We start from the raw sequence: 22,648 nt of genomic DNA, 5'->3' as shown, positions 1-22,648 counted from the left end.
CGGGACCCTCGGTGGACCCCACCTCTGCATCTGAGGGATGGCCTCTGTTCAGGTGGCGCCTCTTAGGGGAACCGGGAGGGAAGCGGGGTGTGTTCTTCAGCCCCCGACCCCCCTCCCAGAGCTCCCTTCTGCTTCTGGTGGCAAGACTTGCCCCTCCACCCAAGGATGGCTGCTGCCCATTCTGCCCCTGCCATCTGCCCACCTGTCTTCAGCACCTTCCGTCCTGGCCCTCAGGTGCCTCCTAGCCCCATCCAGGAGTAGGCAGGGGCTCCTAGGGACCCAGTCCAGTGACCCTGTGTGTGTTGGACCACAACCAACCATGCAGAGCTGGGACCAGCAAGGGCTGGTTACTTTTTCTCTCACTCCATCTCTTCCAGTCACAGGAAGGCAAGAGCCACCATTCTGAGCCCCCTGGGGGCTGGTAGGGAGGTGGGGCCCCACCCAAGGGTCTCAGGTGCTTCCCCTTCTGCAACAACCCCCAGAATCCCTACCCCCACACTCCCAGACCAACCACAGTCACTTTTTCAGCTAGGATCTCATGGCCCTCAGAATAGTTATTGTTGACATGTTGATTATTAACCCATTTTACAGAGGAGGAAAATCAAGGCTTAGAGAAAGGGAGGGTCCCAAGGTCAGGAGCATAAGTGAGAGGCAGATGGAAGGCACTCATCCCACACCCCACCCCTAGGGTATGTAGCCCACGGAGCAGTAATAATCCGCGGCGTCTTCAGGCTGCACGGGGCTGATGGTCAGGATGCAGGCATTATGGGCTGCATCCGTGGCTGCCGAGAAGCGGTCAGGGGTGTCAGGGGGGCGGTGGTGGTCCTCCTCTGAGCGGTAGTGGAGGAGCAAGCGGGGGGCGCTGCCTGCCCGCTGCTGATACCAAGACACGCCGTAGTCCCCGACGGTGGCATGGCGGGGGCTGAGCATGCAGGAGAGTTGGGCCACCTGGCCCGGGAAGACCAGCAGTGTGTCCGGCTGGGTCAGGGTTGGCTGGGAGGCTGAGAGAGACAGACACACTCAGGTCTGGCCTGGGCCCCTTCCTTCCTGCCTCTGCCCCACAAAGTCTTGGTCAGACTCCCAGGAGAATCCGCTCCCAAAAGCTCACAGCCCGGTGCCATGGGATCGTCACTGGGTGGGGCACAGAGCTGGCGACCCCTAAGCCCCCATTAGTGTCATGTTCCCAAGGAGCCATGTTCAGCTAAGGATCTAGAGTTCAGAGGGTGATCTGGTGGTCTCTGGGCTGCCCACCCTCATCCCTTGCCCTGCAGACCCTTATCACTTTGGTCACACTGGCTTGTCCAAACCCTGGCTACAGACTGACAACCCCCAAGAAGCCTCCTGGGCTGTTACTACCCACTGGCTCAGCCTCTGGCCACTGGCTGCTGAAGACCTTCTCAGGGTTAGCTTGTTCCTGAGGCCCTGCGGGGTAGGAACCAGCCCACACCAGCTTCACCTCTGAAAAACTCAAAAGATGACGAGTCTCTGAGACCCCCAAGAGTCAGAGTCCAAAGGGACCCTAGCAATCTGGTCATTCACAAATGGGGAAACTGAGGCCCACACAGAGAAATGACTTGCCTCAAGTCTGGGGCAGGGCCACCTGTGGCCAGTTCTCCTCTCCACCTCAAGGACACTTCCAAAACCTTCCCCACTGCCCACATGGATCTGCTTCCTTATAGGGGGCTTCCAGAGCCAGTGTGGGAGTCCTCCTCTGAGCGGTAGTGGAGGAGCAGGCGGGGGGCGCTGCCTGCCCGCTGCTGATACCAAGACACTCCGTAGTCTCCCACTGTCTCGCACTCCACCCCCGGGTGAGCAAGGCCCAGGGAGGGCTCACCTGCCAGGAGGACCCCAGTCAGAAGGAGGGCCAGATGCCAACAGGCCATGGCCAGAGGCAGGGAGGCAGGTGGGAGTCGCTTGTTGTGTTGGGCTTGCGCTGGGCGTGCTCCAGGTGCTTTAGGGCACACTGGGGAGGCTGCTGGACCACGACAGGGCATGCAAATCAGCCCACTGACACGGTGGGAGGGCGGTGCTGGGCCCCAGCAGCCAGACCTTATCTTCCCAGACGTCAGCATCCTGGCCCCACAGGGCCTTCTTGAGAACAGAAGCCCGGAAATCCACATGTGCAGTTAGAGCAGGTGGCTGCTCTTCACTGAGTTATAACTCATACGGTCAAGTGCACAGATCTTACATGTATGGCTCAATGATTTTATATATATATCCCTGCAGCCTCTACCCAGACCAAGATTTAGAACATTTCCATCACCCCAGAAGGCTCCCTCATGCGCCTCCCCTGCCAGTAACGCCCTCTTAGCCCCCGACGGTAACCGAGTGGGACTCTGTGGTTAATCAGTTTTGCTGTAGAACGTCAGCTAAAAATGGAGTGATAGTGTGTCCTCTTTTGTTTCTGCTTCTTTTGTTAAACATTATAAGAGTCATCCGTGTGTGCAGCAATGCTTAATTCATTGTCACAGCTGTGTGTAAGCCACTGTGTGGATAGCCACAATTAGTTTATCCATCTCCTGTTACTAGCCATTTGGGTGCTTTCATCTTTGGCTATTTCAAGGAGAACCGCTGCGAGCATTCCTGCCTGTGTCACTGGTGCACCTGAGCTCTGGTTTCTGCTGGGCAGGCACCCAGGACGGGGAACGTTTCCGTTTAGTGTTGGTTTTTTTTTGGCTGCATCGCACCATGCAGCATGCGGGATCTTAGTTCCCAGACCAGGGAGCGAACCCGTGCTCCCTGCAGTGCAAGTGCAGAGTCCTAACCACCGGACCGCCAGGGAAGTCCCCTTTCTGTTTAGTTTTAGTAGGTACCGCCAGGGTTCCCGACATGGTTGTGCCGATCTGCACTCCTGTTGTGGATAAGAGAGTTTGCCAGACCGAGGGGAGCTGACTTTGGTTGGGATTCAACCCGCGTTGGGATTCAAACCTGAATCCCAGATCCTCCTCCTCTTAACTGCACAACTTCAGCCAAGTTCCCCTCTCTGTGCCTCAGTTTCCTCATCTGGAAACTAAAGATGAGCATTGTGCCAGCCCAAGTGTTGTGAAGATGCAAAGTTAGGACTTTGTGGGAGTTCCTTGGTTGCCTAGTGGTTAGGATTCTGGGCTTCCATTGTGTGGCCTGGGTTCAACCCCTGGTAAGGGAACTGAGATCCCACAAGCTGCACGTTGCAGCCAAAAAAAAGAAAAACAAAAACAAAAAAAAACATAGATAGGACTTTGTGTGTATTAATCATGCCTTTTATATTCTCTATCCTGATGGTTTGACATCTGGGGCCTTGCTGACCTTGGAGGGACTGGCCCTCCCAGGGTCAGCCAGTTCCTAGAGACAGTAACACACTTTTCAAATGCAAACCAACCATTCCTGAGTCCACACTCCCCCGACCACCTCCCCTAAGGGGCTCTCTCATTGGACCACTGCCCTCCTGCCCTGTCACCCAGGGCAAGTACCAGACAACCAGGGACAGTTCCTGTGCCCCAGAGCATGAAGGTATCCCAAACAGCCAACCCTGAGCCTGCTCACCCCACCTCACTGTTCCTTCCCTCAGAAACCACAATAGAGGCTCCTGATCAGAGTTCCCCCTCTCTCTCTCTCTCCTGACCAGCCCTGGTGCTTTCCCATGTGGCCTCCCCCACCATGGGGTGTCATACCTCCTCCACTGCGGAACTGTAATAAACCATCTCCTCAACGGCAATCATGTCCTGATCTGCTGGCCTTACCAAGTACCTAAAAAATAATAAAACAAGTTAAAGCAGTGTGCTCTCGTTACTTTGTAGCCTTGAGAGCTCGCTTGGGGAAGGTTACAAAGCTCCCACTGTGGGTCCCACTCCAGTCCTAACACCTCCTTAGGGCACCTCCATGACACTCAAGACAAAAGACCCCTCCTCGGCGGCCCTAAAGACAAACCCCTCGGAAAACAGAGGGGTGGTCATTGGAGCTGAGGGTCCAGGCCGGGAGTTCCATTCCTTCCAGAATCTGGCTGCAGCCACTCCTGGGCTGTGTTCTGCAGGGCACGGGTCCCCAGATTTTGGAAGAAAGTGCCCTGCCTGTAAGTTTGGGAAACGCTGCCCCAGGGCTTTCCCCAGTGCTGCCTCTGAGCGCCTGCTGCAGGCTGAGCACCCAGGTAGCACTCAAAAGGGTTACTGCATTCCATCCTCACGCTAACTTGCCCGTGGTGCTGTGAGCCGTGCCAGTGGTGCCGTGAGCGGTGCCTCTCACTGCTTTACAGGTGTGAGCACTGAGGCAAGTCCTGTCCAGAGGCAGTGATGCTGACGAGCTGCGGGGACGATCTGGGCCTCCCCCTGCCTTCTGCCTTGAGCTCTGCCTGCAGAGGGGGATGAATAGTCTAATCACCGGGGAGCAGTGGGAGGGCAGCTAAGAAGGAGGTATCCTGACCTGCCATGAGTCCAGAGGCCCAACCACAACCAGACGGAAAGAGGGGCAATGCAAACGCTGCACACGCTGGAAAACAATGGCAGTTTCTTACAAAGTTAAACATACTCTCTGCAGAGGACCCAGCAATCCCTCTTGCTGAGAGTTACAGTAGATAAATGGAAACGTCTCTTCACCCAGAGACCTGCGGGTGAGTGTCTGTACTGGCTTTACTCACAGTCACCCAAAACGGGAAACAATCCAAACAGCAGCAGGTGAGTGGATCCACAGACCATGGCACCTCCAGGCAGTGGGACCCTCCCGGGTGATGAAAGGAAGGACCCATTGACACCGGTTGACGACCCCGGTGAATCCCGCACGCATGGAGCTAGGTGAAAGCAGCCGCACCTGAAAGGCTCCGCGCTGTCTGCTGCTTCCCTCTCTGTGACATGACAGTCTAGAAGAGGTGGGGGCAGGGAACACTGCAGTGCTTGCCAGGGGCTGGGGTGACCACAAAGGGGCATGAAGGAATTTGGGAGAGTGACGGAAATGTTGTGTATCCAGACTGGTGGTGGTTCTGTGAGACTTGTCACAACTGGAAAACACTCAAAAGTGTTTTGTTCACTCAAAAGTGAATTTTACTGTATGTAAACCATAACTCAATAAACTTGACTAAGAAAGGAAAGAAACAAGGACAGAAGAGAGGGAGGCTGGGAGTGAGCCCCGGGCAGGGGGCCTTGAGTTGATAGGGAGCCTGCGAGGTTGGTGAGGATCCCGGTTCTGCTACAGCCATGCCAGCACCCCACCCCCAGGAACTTCCCCTGCTTTCAGCCTGGGAGCTCTGTCTCTACTGGTGAGGGGATGTGGTCTCTGGACATCCCTGGGCCCTGAGGCTCCAGCCCCCACTAGAGCCCTGCGTCAGGGAATGTCCGGACCCTCCCCAGAGCCCGTTACCGGGATACTGGGGGGAAGGCATTTCCTGCATAGACCTCTTGGCAGCTCCCACTCCCATGGAGACCAGCTTGGAAGCTGGGAGGGCCTGAGTCTTCTCTGATTACTCTGATCTAGCTAGCGGGAGGAAGAGGAAGCCAAGGCTCCTGGACTAGCTGCAAGGACCCCCTGGGCTGGTGGAGCCCAGCCCCAAGGGCGGCTGAGCGGGGAGCTGCACCTGGACCCACCCACCCATCACTCCCCCATCCCCGACACACACATCTCCTGCAGGGCGCCGCACGGGGTAGATCTCAGCCCCAGCTCCTTCCTTAGTCAGGAAGTTGGGGGTTGGGGGATCAAAGCCCCTACATCTGTCTCCTTCCCCCTGCAGCATGTTTATCACGGTGATGTCTGGAGGTAAGTGGGGTCCCCTGTCCCGGCAGACTGGTGGGGGTACATTCCCTCTGCCTTGAGGGAGAGTGGGGAGGCGGCGTGGGGAAGGGGTACACATGGGAAGGGATGGGAGCGTCTGCGGAGAGTCCCTTGAGGGGAAACCCCGGCTGGGTCCTGGGAAATGCGCGTGGGCTCCTCTAGGAGCGCACGGGCCATGCAGCAGCCAAGCCGTTGCCGTGGAGCAAATGTTCAAACTGCTCAATCCCTTAGCTGGTCAGTGGTCCTCCAGCTTCAGGGGGCATGAGGCACCTAAAGCTCTAGCCCCAGCTGCAGATTCCTGACCTTCTGGTGGAGGCGGGGCTGGTGCGGGGTAGGGGGTGAGGGGCTGTCAGGTGCCGGAGGTGGGGCTGAAGTGGGAGGGGAGGGTCGCGTGAGAAAGGCAGAAGTTGTGCACCCCGGTCACCGACATCTTGGGAGATGGAAGGGGGTACATTCCTAATCTCGTAGCCCCATTCCCTGCTCTGTAGGGAAGAGACGGGAGGGAGGCAGAGGGTCCCAGTTTGGGGGGAATAGAGGGTGCCATTCGTTCACCTCTGCTCCTCCCCCACAGCTGGCTGCTGGGAGCTGGTGAACCCCTGGTGCAGCCTGGTGATCCTCATCACCCACCTGAGGCAGAGGGGGCAGGTGCCCCTGGATGGTGAGGGGGCAGGGAGGGGTGCTGGGAGGACTGCTGAGGGCCCCCAGGCAGGGATTCCAGCCCTGCCCTGCCTCCCTCTCTGCTCCCCCAGCGACCATCGCCCTCCTGGCTGAGGACGGGCACCTGGTGAACCTGGGTGAGGGACTGGAAGAGGGGCCTTCCCCGGCGCCCTCCATGGGCAGCCCCCTGCTGCAGGAGCGTGGGACCTATGTCCTAGTGCAGATCTTCAGTAAGTGGGGCCCCAGACTCCCCCTGTGCAGCTATGCTGGAATATAAGAGGGGAGACAGCAGCCACAGACCACCCAAGCCCTGCCGAGCCCCAACTCTGGCCAGGGCCTAGCCCTGACCTTCCCATCCAATGCCCTGTCCTGACCCCACTGTGGACCAGCAAACAGGTCCAGAGTGAGAGGTGGGGGTGGGGACCACCAGGCCAGCCAGGAATCAGCCTTCTTCCCTCTGCAGAGTGCAAGCGTGGGGCCCCCACCTGCTATGAGTCCCTCCTGGAGAAACTGGATGAGCGGTGTCCAGACCTGGCAGGTGAGTGTCACAGGAGAGCCCCAGGGGGAGGGTGTGCCTTCCCACCAGCCCCCCACAGGCAGGATTCTTGGGCCTTCCAGAGGAGCTGCGCTGGCTGTCGGGCCTGCCCCCCCGGGCGATGGCTGGAGAAGGCGTGCCGGCACTCTGCATGGCCACCAGGAGCAAGGCCCTCCTTCACGGCCCCGAAGGGTGGGCTTCCTGCTGTCTGGGACCCACTAGCTGGGGCCGAGAGCCAGGTAAGGAGGAGACATGGATCCCTGAGGGGATGCTCATGTCCTTCCCAGGGGACAGATGTGTGTGAGAGGTGGACCCCAATGGCAACCCCCCTCAGAGACACACACGTATACCCACATGATGGAAGACACTATATCCAGAGACAGGTCCCCACCATCCCGCTGGAGGCTAAGTGCCTGCACAAGGGCAGGGAGACGTGGAATAGGGCCTGGCACACCGTAGGTGCTCAGTGCAGAGCTGCTGAATGAACCCAGTGAAGGCAGCAGCACAGTGTGTGATGGCGTTTGAAGGGCCAGCACCTCTGTTCCGGCAGGCCCCGTGACCTGACACATCACGGCCAAGTGGCCGAGCTGGACTCAGATCCAAGGGGGTTGGCCGTGACCTCTGCCTGGCGTGATCAGGCGCAAAGGCCCAGCAGTATTCCTCTTGCAGAATCTGGAATTTCTGGGAAATTGTAAGGTCGCTGACAGAACGTGAGGCCGCTGCGGGGCTCCTAAGGTGTGGGTGTGGAGAAAGGGATCCAGAGGCAGAGATGAGAAGGGTGGACGGGCAGGGGTCCCTGAGAGGAGACAGCACGCTCCTCCAGGGATTCCAGCCCCCAGGAGTCAGATGCCCTTGAGGCTTATGGTCACCTGCTAATGCCTCACCACCCAGTCTGGACTGCCCGAGGCTGTCAGATTACACCGGATTACAAGGTCACCTTCCCCACCCAGGACACCAGCTGAAGGTGAAGCATCCCACTCCACTGTGGGACATCCATCCATCCCCCCCACCCACAGAAAGTCCAATGAGAGCGGACACAGCAGGCTCAGATCTAACATAAACTATTTTAATTGCACATTTTTGTCTCGGGTCATCTGTGGGGTGAGAAACCCCCTCCTCACTTCCAGTCCCAGCTATGTGGGTACAATCTGACGTCATGGTCTGGCTGTCGGTGAAGGGGTGAAGGTGGCTGCAGGGCTGGCCCCTGAATCTGCACCAGTCTCTTCAGGGCAGGGAGCTCAGACCTGCAGAGGGAGGGCCGGCACAGGTGGAGGTCAGGCCACAGGTACAAGAGGAGGGACCACTGCTCCCGCCCCAGCAGGGGTCAGGGTCTCCTGCTCACCGTGGTTGTACTTGCACTGCTTCAGGGCCTCGCTGAAGCCCTCGCACAGGGTCAGGTCGCTCTGAGCGGTGGAGCAGTCCAGGAACTGCCTGATCTCATAGGCGCAGGGCCCCATCTGCAGGGGCTGCGGGGCAGCGCGGGCCGGGGCCTGGGGTTACAGCACAGGAAGCAGCAAGGTCAGCTTGGGGTTGGCACCCAGAAGAGAACTCCAAAGCTGGGGGTGCCAGCTGCCCCTCCTAATGCCCCCAGCCCTGCCAGGCCCAGCCTGCCCTGTTTAGCCTCAGCTGCTCCATCCCTGAAACAGGGTGAGCCCACAGCCCTCTCAAAGCCACCCTGTTGGTGCTGGTACAGACAGCATTCCCAGCTGCCTCATAACAGGTATGCTGGCAGGTGGGGGTGGGAGGTGAGAGAAGGTTCTAGAAAAGCCCAATGCTCTGCTGGAGTATGAGCCCCACCCCCACAAGTTCTAGCACCTTCCTGCTCAGCAACACTGATCCTCATGACCCCCGACCCCACCACTAAGCCAGAATTTGGTTCAGGACTGGTGGGGTGCCCAGTGGGGGACAGGCCAGCAGAGAACAGACCCAGAGTCACTGGCTACCCTTCACCCTTGGGTGCAGGGGCTACAGGAAGGGGCTGCCTGGGAGAGAGAGAGCACGGACTCAGGAACTTCAACATCCCTCCCTTCTACTAGGGTTAGGTGACCTTGGGCCAGTCTCTGAGCTCCTAAGGGCCTCAGTTTCCCTATCTTTAAAGGGCTGGTTGGTGTCTGTCCACAGGGGTCTAGGGACCTTGGCCTCAGGGGAGGGGCAGGGAGAGCCAGCCTGTGACCAGAGGCCAACAGCAGAGCGACTACTAGGACCCTTCTTGGGCACAGTCCCCGGCCGAGGCAGCTCTGGACACCCTGGACACTCCTCGCTGGACGTTCCGGCAGCTCCCCGCTCAGTGGCCTTTAGAGAAGGCGGCTTCAGTTTCCTCTGAGCCCTTGCTCACCTGCTGGGCAGCAGCCTGGGCGGGCTCTGAGCTCCCCCCGCTCAAGGCTCCGGTCAGGGCGCTGCCCACGACGTGTCCCACAGCCGAGCCCACGGCCACTCCTGCGGCCGTGGTCGCCATCTGCGCCATCAGGCCGGGCTGGCCCGACGGGGCGGGGGCCGGGGCCACGGCCGAGGGCGGCGGGTGCGCGGGCGGGTGGGCAGAGGGCGCGGCGTTGCGGCTGCGGGATAGGAAGAAGCAGGGTTAATCCCTGCGGGACTCCAGGCCTGCGGCCCCAGGGGCCCGCAGCTCCAGAGAGGTACCCTCTCCTCCTCCCCGAGGGTGGACGACCACCGTCTTAGACACGTGATTGCGGTACCCCCGCCCCTCCCCCGCCAAGATGGCGCAGCAGCCGCCAAGGTCACGCTGTCACGCCCTTGGGGGCCGAGCTTCCCCAGACCCCACCCTGCGGGCCCTCGTCCCGCTCCCACCTGGCTGGCCGGGCGGCCATGCTACGGCTCCCCCGGGGCATGGTGGCGGCGGTGGGACCGGCTGAGCCGAGTCGGAGACGGCGACTGTGACTGCGGTTCCGGTTCTGGGACGAACGCGTCGGCGCCTGTCTCGGCAGGCGCTGCGGGGCGGGGCCGGGGCGGGGCCTCGGGGACACGCCCCCGGCCGGAGGCTCGGGACCCGGGGCCAGGCTGCACCCCCGCGGTTCACCCGGCCTCTCCATCCGGCAGCACCCGTTGCCGGTGACCCTGCGCCCTCCCAGCTCCTGGCCCGAGCTATGTGCGCCATGGGGACACGGGCCGCTGTCGTAGGGCACCGAGGGCGTACGCAGGAGCGAAGGGCCTGGTCCTTCAAAGACCACCGCGGAGCTCTGGGAGTGGAGCTAGGGGCTGTCCCGCGCTCTGGAAGGGGGGCACTGGGAGGCCGGGCCCTGCCCCTCCCCCTCCTATCGGACCGGGCTCGCTGACTCCGGCGTGGCCTCAGGGTCGCGGGTGGACTGGGCAGGGGAAGAAGCACCCACCCTCCGTGACGGTCCCCAGAGCTCCCGCCAGGGGGCGCCCGGACCGCTCTCGGACTCCTTCCCGGCAAAATCACTGCGGGGCGCGGGCAGCCCCCGCTGGGGTGCGACGAGGCCCCCTGCGTGGCCCTCCACCCAACCCGACCCCCTGCCCCACGGATGCAGCGCCAGACCCCGACAGCGTTTACGCAGCGTGTCCCTCACAAAGGCCGTAACCTAGAGGTGTTTGCGCAGGTTTGAATCCTGTGGCCTCGAATTTTACCACCTTGGTTCCAGGCCCAGGGCAGGGCAATGCCGAGTTTAGGACGCTTCCCAGCCCTTCGGGAACTGGAGGTTTTCATAGTCTTTTATTGATACCCTTAGAGGGGAGAGGTCCTGACCTCTTTACCACCCCCTCATCACTGTCCCCTATGCCCGAGGGAGGCCTCCCAGCACCAGGACTGTGGGGAGGATGAAATCGCCCACAGCAAAATCATGGGGGAGGGGTCCCTCTGTGAGGAAGGGGCGGAAGGGACGGAGGGGACATGGGCAATGCCTGGCAGGCTCAGCATGTCTCTACTGTGTCCCAACCACACAGTCCTGTCAGCCAGCCTGGGAAGCAGGGCCCTCCCCTGACCCCCATCTGGGCCTGGGCCAGAATTTTCTCCTCTCTGCAGTGGGGGTGACCATTGGCCTCGAGGTGAGGGAAGCATGTGAAGGGTGGCTACTCTCTCCTCATAGACATGCCAGGCCTGGTCCAGCCTCCACCCCTTTACTCATGCAGCCCCTGACCACTTGTTCCCATTGCCAAACTGGCCCATCCTAGGCTGATCAGGGTCCTCCTCCTGCAGGAAGCCCTCTGTGACCAGCCCAGCTTGCTGTAACCATGGCTCTCCACTGCGGCCTGCAACGTGGGAGGTTGTTACTTGAGCTCCCATGACAGGTGGACTGTGGTTGCGCAAAGCAAGGCCATGCTCCCCTGGAGGCACTCAAGACCACTTAAGGTAGTTACACAAATATTTTTACTGTCTATATTTTCAGGTGTATCGGAAAAAAATGTATAATTAGCTCATCAAATCTATGATTTCTTGACCAATGTGGCTAAAATGAGGCTGAAGTAGGCATTTCAATTTTTAAAAGTAAATCACTTTAAAGAAAAAGATGGCAAACAGCCCAGGTAGTAAAAATCACTGCTGTCTTTCCTCTCCTTGCCCTCTAGGGGTCTCTGTAGAGCCTCCCTGGAGAGGCTGTGAAGGTTCCCAGGAGTGGGACCCGGAGGGAGGGCTGAGTCAGCCGGTGTCCCTCTCCTCCCCCTCCCCACACCGCCTCCCCCTTCTTAGGCCCAGGATGGGTGCCCACAGCCTCACCCTGAGGCAGCTCAGCACCCCGCCCACCAGGACGGGAGCCACCGCCTGTGTCCTGGCTCCCCAGCATTGCCCATGATGGAGCGGATTGCCTGGCAAGGTGGTGAGGTCCATGGTCATCACAGGGAGTATATGAGCCTGGAGGATCCCTTCCAGCATGTGGTCATCACCCCCTCCTCTGATTCTCACCTACTTATCCTCGGTCTCAGAAGGCTGGGCCGGAGGTGTTCAGAGGAGTCTGTTAGTTCCTGACCAAGGGGCAGCCTGGGCCCCCAGTGCCCCACTCAGACACTGCCCACCATGGCTTTCTGCCCGTACCCTCCCTCCAGCTGACCAGCTAGAGGGCCTTCTGACCCCTCTGCCTGCCTGCTGGTTTGGAAAAGCCTGATCTCGTCCCTCCCTCTTAGGGCTTCAGTTTCCCCATCTATAATTGTCTATGGTTCTGCGCCAAGCTGGGGTCCTGGCCAGCCGCCTCCATATGCCTCAGTTTCCTCTGGGGCACATTTTAATATTCCTTTCCTCACAGGGACTATAGTGCCATCTTCCAGATGGATCAGCTGAGGCTCTGAGGAGTGGCAGAACTTGCCCGTGGGTACCGCCACCTGTCACAGGCTAACAGGAGGTCAGAGGTCAGGCCCCCAGGGAGACCAGCTAGGGATGCGCCTTCCAAAGGTGGCCTGGTCAGGAGGGGGAGGAGTGAAACGCGGCTCCTCTCAGACTCTCCACCGCATCGGGGAAACTGAGGCCCGGAGCGGCACCGGCTGGCCAGGGTCCCCCAGCACCAGGCCCCTGAGACCGCAGGGCCGGCCCGCCCGGGAAGGACTGGGTCCGTGGGCCGGCCCCCGCCTGGCCAGCCCTCCCCGCCCACCTCCCCCACCCTGGCCGCCAGCACGGGGCGAGTGCAGAACAAAAGACGCGGGGGCGGGGCCGGGCGGGCGGGGGCGGGGCGGAGGCTATAAGGGGCGGCGGCCGGCGCGGCCCAGCAGGCCCAGCAGCCCCGGGGCGGATGGCTTGGGCCGCCCGGCTCCGCGGCGCGGCCACGCGCGCCCTCCTGCTCCCGCTGCTGCTGCTGCTGCTCCCGCCGCCGCCGCTGCTGGCCCGGGCCCCGCGGTCGCCGGTGAGTGCCCGCCGCCGGCTGGCCGCCCCCCGCCGAGGGGCGCCGGGCACGCGGGCTGGGCCCGGTGGCCGAGCTGGACCCACGGGGATGCCCGGGGTGGCCCGGCGCGGCCCCTTACCCGAAAAGCTGTCTGGGTCCCTGGGGGGCGTGATAGATAGTGAGCTTCCCGTCCCTGGAGGTGTGCAAGTGGAGCCTGCGCCGGGATCGCTCAGGCTGGTGAGCGGGACTCAGCGCCCCCCTCCCAGCTCTGGGACCTGCTCCTCGGCGCCCCGGCCGAGATACTGGGGTGTATGTTGGGGGAGGTACAGCGGGAGTGGCTACAGGGCCCCCTATTCACTGCAGGGACAAAGCCCAGCAGGTCTCAGGCTGGCGTCAGCCTCCAGATGTGTGGCCTCCGTGAGCACACCTCCAGGCTGGAGGATTAAGGAAGCGCTGGGGAGGGCAGCCGGTGCCGGGGAAATGGGGTCTGAGCCTGGAGGAGGCGCCACCGCCTGGCACCTGAGAGTGGCGATATTGGGGGGCGTGGAGCCAGGAGGCAGCATGAGTGTGAGAGCTAGTGTGTGTTATATGAGTTGGGTGAGAAAGAAGGGGCCGAGAGCAGGGAGTCGAGACCCTCAGAGAGCAGGGGGTAGGGTCAGACAGGGAAGGGAGAGGAAGGTGTGATCAGAAGAGGAAGGAGGTCCTGGCATGTGTGACAGCCTGTGTGTGCCTGGGAAAACTGCACCCTCCCCTCCGGCTGGCGCTTGGGGGGACCAGTCCCAGGGGCGGCCAGGTGGGCCTGGGGTCACAGCCTGGGCAACTGCAGGTCCAGAGCCCGCTGGGTGCCCAGCCCACTCAGACGCCCAGCTGAGCATCCAGCCAGCCCAGGCAGGGATGGGAGCATTAGAGGGGTGGCAGGTAGAGTCCAGTGAGGAGGGAGGTCTGGCCAGGCTGGGCCCCTCTGTCCAGCCACGCCAGCTCTGCCCTCCCCTGCCCTGGCTATAGGAGCAGGAGAGGACAGAAGGGGTGGTGGGCACCTCAGTCCAGGGACCCTGCCTCTTTCCCAGCCCCTCCTGGTCCCCTAGACCTTGGGGCAGAGTCAGAAATCACCCTGGGTAGCTGTTGAATCCATGGGGTTCGGGTATGGGAGAGACCTGGGTTTGAACCACGTGACCCTAGGGGAGCCCTCTGGAGCCTCAGCACCCCCGACCTGTCTTGTCTGGGTGGGTGGGAGGCAACAGTGCCCACTGCTGGGCTGAAGAGTATATGAGGTGAGGCCAGGAGAGGGCTCAGCCAGGCACACTGGAGACATTGTCACCTGCAGCTGCTACTTTGCCGCTTGTGTGGGGTCAGTCGGGTCTGGGTCTGAGCTGGGCCGTTGTCTGTCACGCTGCAGATATGCAGGGAGCATTTGGGGTCGCCTCCGATTTGTTTATCCCTGGACTGCTGTTGGCAGGGCCAGAAAAGCTCTGTAAATATTTATCCATCCCAGTTCACAGCCTTCAGGGTTGATGAAAGCCCCGCCGCCCAGTGGGGTGGACGCTGCCTTCCCTTCTGGAGCCAGCGGGGGAGGTGGGGGGAGATGGACCTGCCTGCCCACCAGCGGTGTGACTTGGGCAGGTTGCTTGATCTCTCTGAGCCTCAGAGGGGCATAGAATGGCGTGGTGATGCTCCCTGCCTTCCTCACAGTCTAACCAAATGCCCTCCCCTCAGGGTCACCTCCTGCCCACAGTAGAGAGAGTAGCTATGAGTAACTGTCCCGCTGGACCAACAGCAAACAGGCCCAGAGAGGGGCACACCCGGCCTGGCCTTAGCCAGCACTTTCCAGTCTGGGGTCTTCCCTCACCTCCCCTCTGCTAGGTACCTCCCATTTTCCTAATTGGAGGTTGACCCAGGGGCTGACCCCAAGCCTCTAGCTCAGCCAGGAGGCTGAGTTCCCCAAGAAATTCCTCGAGTATGTTTGAGGCTGTGGTTTGGTGCCCGCCAGAGAAGGGTGGGGTGAAGGAGCTAGGCACCCTCCCCAGGGCAGGCTGAGGGAGGCCGCTGGCCGAGGAGGAGGCGGACCTTCTCCAAAGAGGCGCATTTCTCAGGAATGTGGGTTTTGGAGACAGGCCAGAGCTGGGGGGATGGGGGGCTATGGGTGGGGAGGCATGAACCCCAGGTCTAGGCCCAGCTCTTGGCTGACTTGCTGTGTGACCCTGAGCCAAGACCTTGACCTCTCTGGGCTCTGTTTCTTCCCCTGGGAAATGGGGTGAGACCTGCTCCCCAATCCCCCAGGGCTGTAGACGAGGCCAGGTGTGGTCTATGCCCACCCCCCACCTCACTGCCTCCCAGCCGCCCTGGGGGGACTGGCACACCCATCTGAGGAATCAGGTTGCTGCGTGCCAGGCCTTGCAGCTAGGGAGGGCCCCTGGCCCCAGGCCGGAAAGGACTTGGGAAGACAGAGTGCGGGAGGTCGGCAGGGCAGGGAGCCTGTGTCCCATCCCAGCAATGGGAAACTGAGGCCAAGAGCCCTTAAATGGTGGCTCCAAAAAAAAAACCCCACTGCCCAGGGGCCTTGACCCTAGTGCCTCCTGCTCATTCGCTCTCCAGTACCAATGAACGTGATGTGGGCGGGGAGCAAGAGGCCCCTGGCTTGTGGGTGGACCCAGCACAAGTCACTCTTCCTCTCTGGGCCTGAGAGCTCCCTTCTAGCTGCAACTCCTTTGTTACGATTTAAAGTCTGGAAACTTCAGGGGAGCTGTAGGGAATTGGGTGGAGCAGATTCCCAGGTGTGGGAGGGGAGGGCCCACGGGGCAAGAAGCCAGACCAGGAAGAGGCTCTTCTCTGCACCAGACGCTGCGGTGGGCATTACAGATGGAGGTCATTTAGCCCTTTGCCATGGCACCATTCCCATTTGACAGATAGGAAAGTCGAGGCTAAGAGAGGACAGTGACTTGCCCAGGGTCACTCCATCCAGGGTCTCCACAGCACAGAACTGGGCCTTCTGAATCTCAGCCCGTGGCTCTTTCTGCTGCACTGACAGTCCCATGATCCAGGAGTCCTCGTGGGGGATCCATGAGAACTTGGTGCCTCGTGGGGGCAGGAAAGGAAGGCACACCCACCCTCCCTCTGTGGCTGGCTGCTCAGGCCTCACTGGGGGGCAGAGGAGGGAGCAATTTCTGCTCGTGGGCATAAACAGCTGGCAGGCTGGGCTCTGGGCTGTTTGGGGCTCCCAGGAACGACGCAGCCCTGGCCTTCCTGGGGAGGGTCCTCAGACCCTGGCCAGGGTTGGGGGGAAGGAATCTATTTATCCTGGAGGTCTACGGGCTAGACCTTCCTGGGGAGGGGAAGGTGCAGGCCGTCATGGCTCGTCACATAAGTCTGGGGTCCACATCCTTGATGTGAGACCTGGCATGCATATCCTCCCCAACTTATGCCGGGGGTGGGGGCGGGGAGGTTCAGTGAACCTGCCTCCAGAGTGCCTGGGAAGTGGCAGGTGCTTAATCATTTCCCCTTCCTCCTCTTCTGTCACCAAGGTGAGGCCAGCCTGGGTCCCTCCTCCAGGGGTAGGGTGACCCCAGCCTGAAGAGCAGAGCAGAGTAGCAAGTAGGGGGTGGGCTGTGAGTGCAGACAGCCCGCCACCTGCCAGCTGTGCCCCCCGCAAGTTGTTTAACTTCTCTGGGCTCCGGGTCCTCACCTGAGAAATGGGGATGATGACTGCAGAGATGGTGGGAGGTCCCATCAGGGGCTGAGAGCGTGTCTGTGGAGCAGTTGGCAGCGTCCTAGCCTAGATACGGGTGAGCTGCAACAGCCATCAGTACTTAGTACTGGCACACTCAGTATGGCTGGGCTCTGTCAGGTGATCAGCCATTCAAGAAGCAACTCTGAAATGGGGAAAACTGGCCCAGGGCCTCACACCCCAGAAGCTCCAGGTGTCTAGAAGACCCCTTCATCATGGGGAGTCCTTGGGGGTTGAGTGGCTCCAGGGGGTTGAGTTCTTGGTGGCTCTGGAATCGGGAGCTGGGGGGGTTGGGATGCTCATCAGAGCTCTGGGGCACCCAGGGCCTGGGAGAGCCGCCAGAGGCAGAGGCCGAGGGTGGGGCCCGGGTGGCCCGGCTTCTGCCCCAAATATGGCTGTGGGGAGGCCACAGCGGCCCTGACCAGACAGGCCCAGACTAGACAGGCGCTGAGTCTCTCAGCAGACGGCACTGCTCTGTACCTCTCCCCCAGCTTTACTGTGTCCCAAACCGGGCCTTCGCCCCTGCCTGGGATGCCAGAATCCTCACCTGGCCTGGCCATGCCGTTGCTGGGTGACCCCGGTGGGTCTCTCTACCTCTCTGAGCTTCTGTTTTTTCCATGCATGAGAACTGCGACCTCCATCCTGGGACTCTCGGAGGGTGGGAGCTCCAGGTCAGAATCACTGTTTGTGGTCCAGGGGCTCTGGTACGGTGGGGCTGGGTGTCTGGTAACTGTCTGCCCCCCATACCCCCGTGGAGGGGGCAAACAGAGCACATCTAGCCCCGCCGTGTACCCAGCCCTGGCAGGGCGTGAGCAAGACTGCCCCCAGCAATCAGACCTCCGTTCCCGGTGCCCTTCGCACTTTGTGTGCACTGCCTGGTTCATCCTCAGATCCACGCTCTGGGGAAGTATCGTCCCCATTTGTCAGCTGAGCAAATTGAGGCAGGACTGCAGCCTCTCCACGCTGGGGAGTGGCTGCCGTGGCTGTCCTGGGCAGGAGCCAGCTCACGTAACTGGAGAGGGCAGAGTGGGGGCCGGGGGCGCCCAGGAAGAAAGGGAGGTGGAAAGGTATCTGCTGGGGGTGTGGAGGAGGAGCTTCCCTGGCCTTTCCTTGGAAGCTTTGTGGGGTCCCTTCCTGGGTGTGTGTGAAGAGTACAGTCAGGGCTGCACCCCAACCCAGTCCTCACCAGCCCAAATGGTGGGAGCAGGTGCCCGGCAGCCCAGGCCCTCCACAAGGGGGCAGGAGGCGGTAGGAGGCCTTGGAATCAGCATCTGGACGCCAGTCAGCCTGTGCCAAAGGCCCCTGCTGCGTGACGGCCTCAGCTTGGCCATCGACACGGCCGGCTGGGGTCAAGTGAGGGTGCGCTGACCGTCCACACCTCTGACCGTGGGCCACCAGGACCCAAGGCCTGAGCAGGCCCCCGCATCCCCTCTCCTGCACAGGATGCCCACCGCCGCCACCCAGTGAGGAGGGGGCCGCAGCCCTGGCGTGAAGCTCCTCCCAGCAGCCCGGCACCTGCCCCGACTGCCCAGGAGGCCCCTCAGCCTGCCGCCGGCCCCAGACCTCCCCGCTGCGGCGTGCCTGACCCGCTGGACGGGCCAAGCGCCCGCAACCGACAAAAGCGGTTCGTGCTTTCTGGCGGGCGCTGGGAGAAGACGGACCTCACCTACAGGTATGGCAGGGGCTGCGAGCAGGCTCTCGCCCTCCACCTACCGCCCTCACCCTGCTTCTTGAGACACAGTTGTGCCAGATCCCCATGGTAACAGGCTGGTGTATCCACTGGCCCCTGAGCCCCCTGGGTCAACACCCCAAACCCACACTTAGATGCCCACACAGATGGTACCCCCTGCACCGATGCCCTCCCTCAGCAGAGGAGTCTCAGCACATGCCTGGTCACACCGTAGACATGTGGGGACACAGCCTTCAGTCAGCCAGGCAGCCTCTGTGGGGATGCACTAAGGGCCAGGTCCTGGGATTCTGTGGTGAATGAGGCAGACACGGCCCCTCCTCTCAGCGAGCTAGGTGTTATCCACACCGGGTTCATATCTATCGCTGCAACTTGGGATCCGAGCAGGTAGGGAGCAGCAGTGGCAGGACAGGTAATAGCTCAGGTGACCTGAGGCCCCTCGGGGTGATGCAGCGGGGCTCATTCTGGGAGAGAAGGTGTGAATACTGGTGTGGTGCCCCGAGGCATTGGAGCCGAGACTGCTGGGGGCTCCGGAAATGTCCTGGGTGGGGAGCTGGGAACCAGGAGGGGGCAGGTCTAGGGCCCAAGGTCTCCCCACAGTGAGCAGTATAGTCAGGTCTAGAAGGTGGGCCTTGGGGCTCCTGGTCCTGTGTTCCTTCCACCCAATGCAGATACCCATGGGCACCTGAGGACACAAACCCACACAAAGATGTGCCCATGTGGCAGAGGGACTGGTGTGCCACATCTGAGGCCCAGAGCACACCTGGCCTGTGTCGTGCATGCCTGCTCCCCGACTGAGCAGCATCCAGGGGCAACTCCTGGCCCAACAGCCATCAGGGGCTGACGCTGCCCCATGAGCCAGGTCCAGGCCCCTCCTCCTCCCCCAGGATCCTCCGGTTCCCATGGCAGCTGGTGCGGGAACAGGTGCGGCAGACGGTGGCAGAGGCCCTACAGGTATGGAGTGATGTGACGCCACTCACCTTTACCGAGGTGCACGAGGGCCACGCTGACATCATAATTGACTTCACCAGGTGAGCCAGTGGCCGGGGACCCCTCTAGGAATGAGCCCCACCCATCAGCAGCCACTGACTGTGCCCCCACCCCCCTGCAGGTACTGGCATGGGGACAACCTGCCGTTTGATGGACCTGGGGGCATCCTGGCCCACGCCTTCTTCCCCAAGACCCACCGAGAAGGGGATGTCCACTTCGACTATGACGAGACCTGGACAATCGGGGACAACCAGGGTATGGGCTGGGGACCCACTTTCCAGATGGGGCTACTGAACATCATAGAGAATGGGGACTTGCCGAGGTCCCTGAGCTGGGCCCGCAGCTCAGTGTCTTGCTGCAGGAGCTTGGGGATTGCTGGGCTATCTCCCTTTTCCAGGCACAGACCTCCTGCAGGTGGCAGCCCACGAATTTGGCCATGTGCTAGGGCTGCAGCACACGACAGCTGCTAAGGCCCTCATGTCCCCTTTCTACACCTTCCGATACCCGCTGAGCCTCAGCCCAGATGACCGCAGGGGCATCCAGCACCTCTACGGCCGGCCTCGGCTAGCCCCCACCTCTAGGCCCCCAGACCTGGGCCCCGGGGCCGGAGTGGACACCAACGAGATTGCACCTCTGGAGGTGAGGCCCAGGAGGGTGGGGAGGCAGGAGGTGAGGCCCTGCTTCCAGCCCCGACCCCCACTGCTGGCCTCTGTGGCTCCAGTGCAGGCTCTTTCTGACTCTTCTCTCCTACCCCAGCCAGACGCCCCACCAGATGCCTGCCAGGTCTCCTTTGATGCAGTCGCCACCATACGCGGCGAACTCTTCTTCTTCAAGGCAGGCTTTGTATGGCGGCTGCGCGGGGGCCGGCTGCAGCCCGGCTACCCTGCGCTGGCCTCGCGCCACTGGCAGGGGCTGCCCACCTCCGTGGATGCAGCCTTCGAGGATGCCCAGGGCCACATCTGGTTCTTCCAAGGTGAGTGGGGGCTGGAGGTCACACTTCAGGAATATCATGGCCAAGGGTAGGGTCAGACGGCAGACATGATGAACAGATGGAGGGTGCCCCGAACTCTTGGGGCCAAGGAAGAGTATGGCTCACTCCTCTGGGCACAGCTGGGAGGCTTCCTAGAGGAAGCGGCTCTCGAGGTTGGAGTAGAATTGAAGGTATCACACCCCATGGAGCATGTGTGATCGTTACCCCTGGTCTAGAGACAAGGCTCCGGGGCTCAGAGGTGGTGAAGTGACCTGCATGAGGGCACAGCTTGGAAAAGGCAGAGAGGGGTGTGATCTGGGTCTGGCAGAGACGAGAGCCTGGAGCACTGCAGGCGGCAGGGACTTCACAAAGGCCCAGCTGGGGCCTGCTGCGGCAGGGCTGGGCCCAGGGATGGGCAGCAGGTGCCTGTCCGGGGCAGCCAAGTGCAGGGAAGGAGCAGGAGCCAAGGCGGCCTCTCTGCTGCTTAGAGTAAACTTTCCCATGTGTACCTCCCAGTGCCTGCATTGCCCAATGTCCTACTTGGGGGTGGGGGGTGCCAAGCAGGCATTGCTGGCCTTCATGTTTTACGGACAAGGAAACTGAGGCTGGGAAAGTCCGTGGCCATGGTGGTGGCTGGGCGGGTCCACAGTGGCTGGATGTGGCAGTTGGGCAGCTCATTGCAGCCTCCACTCTCTAACAGGAGCTCAATACTGGGTATACGATGGTGAGAAGCCAGTCCTGGGCCCCGCGCCCCTTTCTGAGCTGGGCCTGCTGGGGTCCCTGGTCCACGCCGCCCTGGTCTGGGGCCCCGAGAAGAACAAGATCTACTTCTTCCGAGGCGGAGACTACTGGCGCTTCCACCCCAGCACCCGCCGCGTGGACAGCCCCGTGCCCCGCCGGGCCACCGACTGGCGAGGGGTGCCCTCTGAGATCGACGCTGCCTTCCAGGATGCTGACGGTGCGCTGGGGGTGGGGTGGCTGGGGGAAGCGGGGTGGCGGCTGCATCTCCCACCGGTGGTGGCTGGGCATCAGCTCTCATTGCGGGTCCTCTGCCTGGCAAACTCCCTCTCCACCCCCTCCTCGTGCCAGGGCAGTGCTAGACCCCTGTGCTGCAGATGAGGAGACTGAGGGCCAGAGAGGTGCAAGGACTTGCCGAGGTCCCTCGGTCATGCCTGGTGAAGTAATAACTGCTGCTTGCTGAGGGCCAACGAGGCTCTGGGCACAGTGCTGAGCTCTGTACACGTCTCATGCGATTTCCTGATGTAGCATCTGTTATGAACCCAGTTTCCAGAAGAGCAAATAGAGATTCAGGTGGTGAGGTCCCTAACCGGGGCCACCAAGGTGGACAGAGCCAGGACCTCCACCCAGGCAGTCCCTGCTTCTAGCCGAGAGCCACCTGCCTTCTGTGATCTTGAAGCAGTAGATCTGGGACTCACAGTCCAGCGCTCTCTCCCATGTCCTCCCTTTGCTTCTGTGCTCCCCCACATCGGGACCTGCTGGGAGAGCTGTCTTGTAGTGGCCTCGGGCTCCTGGGCTCCAGGTCGCCAGTGTCCCTCATCTGACTCAAGGCGCAGGAGAGGTGGTGAGAGGGGCGGGATTTGCTTTCCTGAGAGGCAGGAGTTGGGCCTTTGAGGCTCTGGCCTCTGTCAGGCTGGGTGGTAGCTCAGACCAGCCCCTGGGGCAGGCAGAAGGGCTTGCCCAAAGGGAGGTTTTGGAAGGGACACCCTGGGGTCTACAGGTTTCAAGGAACTCAGCAGTGGCCAAGGTCTGCCCACCGGGACTTCCCCCCGTGTCCACTCGCCCGGCCTGACCCTCCTGTCTCCTCAGGCTATGCCTACTTCCTGCGAGGCCGCCTCTACTGGAAGTTTGACCCTGTGAAGGTGAAGGCCCTGGAGGGCTTCCCCCGCCTCGTGGGCCCTGACTTCTTTGGGTGTACCGAGCCTGCCAATACTTTCCGCTAACCACGGCTTGGATGTCCTCAGGGCCGTTAACCCCTGCCAGGACACTGACATCGGTTGGAGACCATGGCCATCTTTGTGGCTGTGGGCACTGGGCGCGGCATGGAGCTGTGCCTACTCGCGGGGGCGGGGGGGGGCGTGCACTGCCATCAGGACTGCGGGGAGGGCCGCGCGGGTCGTGGCCACTGCCAGTGACTGCCTCAGACTGGGCAGGGCGGCTCCGGCATTAAGGGTGAGGGCGGCCTCAGGCCAGCTCCACCCAACCTATGCAGGTCACGGTCAAACCCAGCTGCCCTGGGTCTCTGTCCCCATCCCTCAGGGTAGCACCTCAGCAGGGCTGGGGGAGTTGGAGCCTTCACTGTCCTGGCTGTGGGGTCCCACAGGGTGCTGGCATGTGGGTCCCAGGGCACTGTGCCTTCTGCCTTTTCCTGAGAAGTCGGCTCTGGGTAGGTGCTTGGAACTGGCTGCCTTCCAGTTGGTGGTTCTGGAGACCTGTTCCCCAGGATCCAGGGCACAAGGGCCAGGCAGCTGGGGAGGGGGGTGCTTCCTGCCAGAGACCCTGGGACCTGGAGGCCCCAACATACCTCAATCCTATCACGGGTCGGATCTTCTCCAGC

The 22,648-nt window shown here is 61.5% G+C and overlaps 4 protein-coding genes across 7 annotated transcripts; 2 read left to right on the top strand and 2 right to left on the bottom strand.

Annotated features, from left to right (window-relative positions):
- Positions 1-684: 684 nt before the first annotated feature.
- Positions 685-1,932, bottom strand: VPREB3 (V-set pre-B cell surrogate light chain 3). The gene is made up of 2 exons (XM_068562725.1): positions 1,835-1,932; positions 685-1,001 (listed from the first exon to the last, which is right to left on the bottom strand). Exons 1-2 carry the CDS (start codon positions 1,881-1,883, stop codon positions 685-687), a joined length of 366 nt encoding a protein of 121 aa, XP_068418826.1. The 5' UTR covers positions 1,884-1,932.
- Positions 1,933-5,693: 3,761 nt separating this feature from the next.
- On the top strand, positions 5,694-7,887 carry C14H22orf15 (chromosome 14 C22orf15 homolog). The gene is made up of 6 exons (XM_068562433.1): positions 5,694-5,718; positions 6,305-6,391; positions 6,483-6,620; positions 6,854-6,928; positions 7,009-7,164; positions 7,817-7,887. Exons 1-6 carry the CDS (start codon positions 5,694-5,696, stop codon positions 7,885-7,887), a joined length of 552 nt encoding a protein of 183 aa, XP_068418534.1.
- An 83-nt stretch (positions 7,888-7,970) lies between these two features.
- On the bottom strand, positions 7,971-9,883 carry CHCHD10 (coiled-coil-helix-coiled-coil-helix domain containing 10). The gene is made up of 4 exons (XM_068562892.1): positions 9,731-9,883; positions 9,261-9,480; positions 8,268-8,415; positions 7,971-8,169 (listed from the first exon to the last, which is right to left on the bottom strand). Exons 1-4 carry the CDS (start codon positions 9,769-9,771, stop codon positions 8,150-8,152), a joined length of 429 nt encoding a protein of 142 aa, XP_068418993.1. The 5' UTR covers positions 9,772-9,883; the 3' UTR covers positions 7,971-8,149.
- Positions 9,884-12,605: 2,722 nt separating this feature from the next.
- Positions 12,606-22,128, top strand: MMP11 (matrix metallopeptidase 11). 4 transcript variants are annotated; one of them, XM_068563659.1, is made up of 8 exons: positions 12,606-12,726; positions 17,869-18,098; positions 19,001-19,144; positions 19,225-19,358; positions 19,501-19,742; positions 19,860-20,076; positions 20,774-21,031; positions 21,901-22,128. In XM_068563659.1, exons 1-8 carry the CDS (start codon positions 12,616-12,618, stop codon positions 22,032-22,034), a joined length of 1,470 nt encoding a protein of 489 aa, XP_068419760.1. In that variant the 5' UTR covers positions 12,606-12,615; the 3' UTR covers positions 22,035-22,128. The 4 variants fall into 4 exon arrangements, with proteins under 4 accessions (XP_068419760.1, XP_068419762.1, XP_068419758.1 ...); XM_068563661.1 differs by having other exon boundaries at positions 19,864-20,076; positions 21,901-22,050; XM_068563657.1 differs by having other exon boundaries at positions 21,812-22,050.
- The last annotated feature ends 520 nt before the right edge of the window (positions 22,129-22,648 follow it).

This window comes from Eschrichtius robustus, chromosome 14, assembly GCF_028021215.1.
Source record: "Eschrichtius robustus isolate mEscRob2 chromosome 14, mEscRob2.pri, whole genome shotgun sequence".
Taxonomy (NCBI): domain Eukaryota; kingdom Metazoa; phylum Chordata; class Mammalia; order Artiodactyla; family Eschrichtiidae; genus Eschrichtius; species Eschrichtius robustus.
The sequence above is the reverse complement of the archived record's forward strand: the minus strand, read 5'-3'. Positions and strand labels throughout refer to the sequence as shown.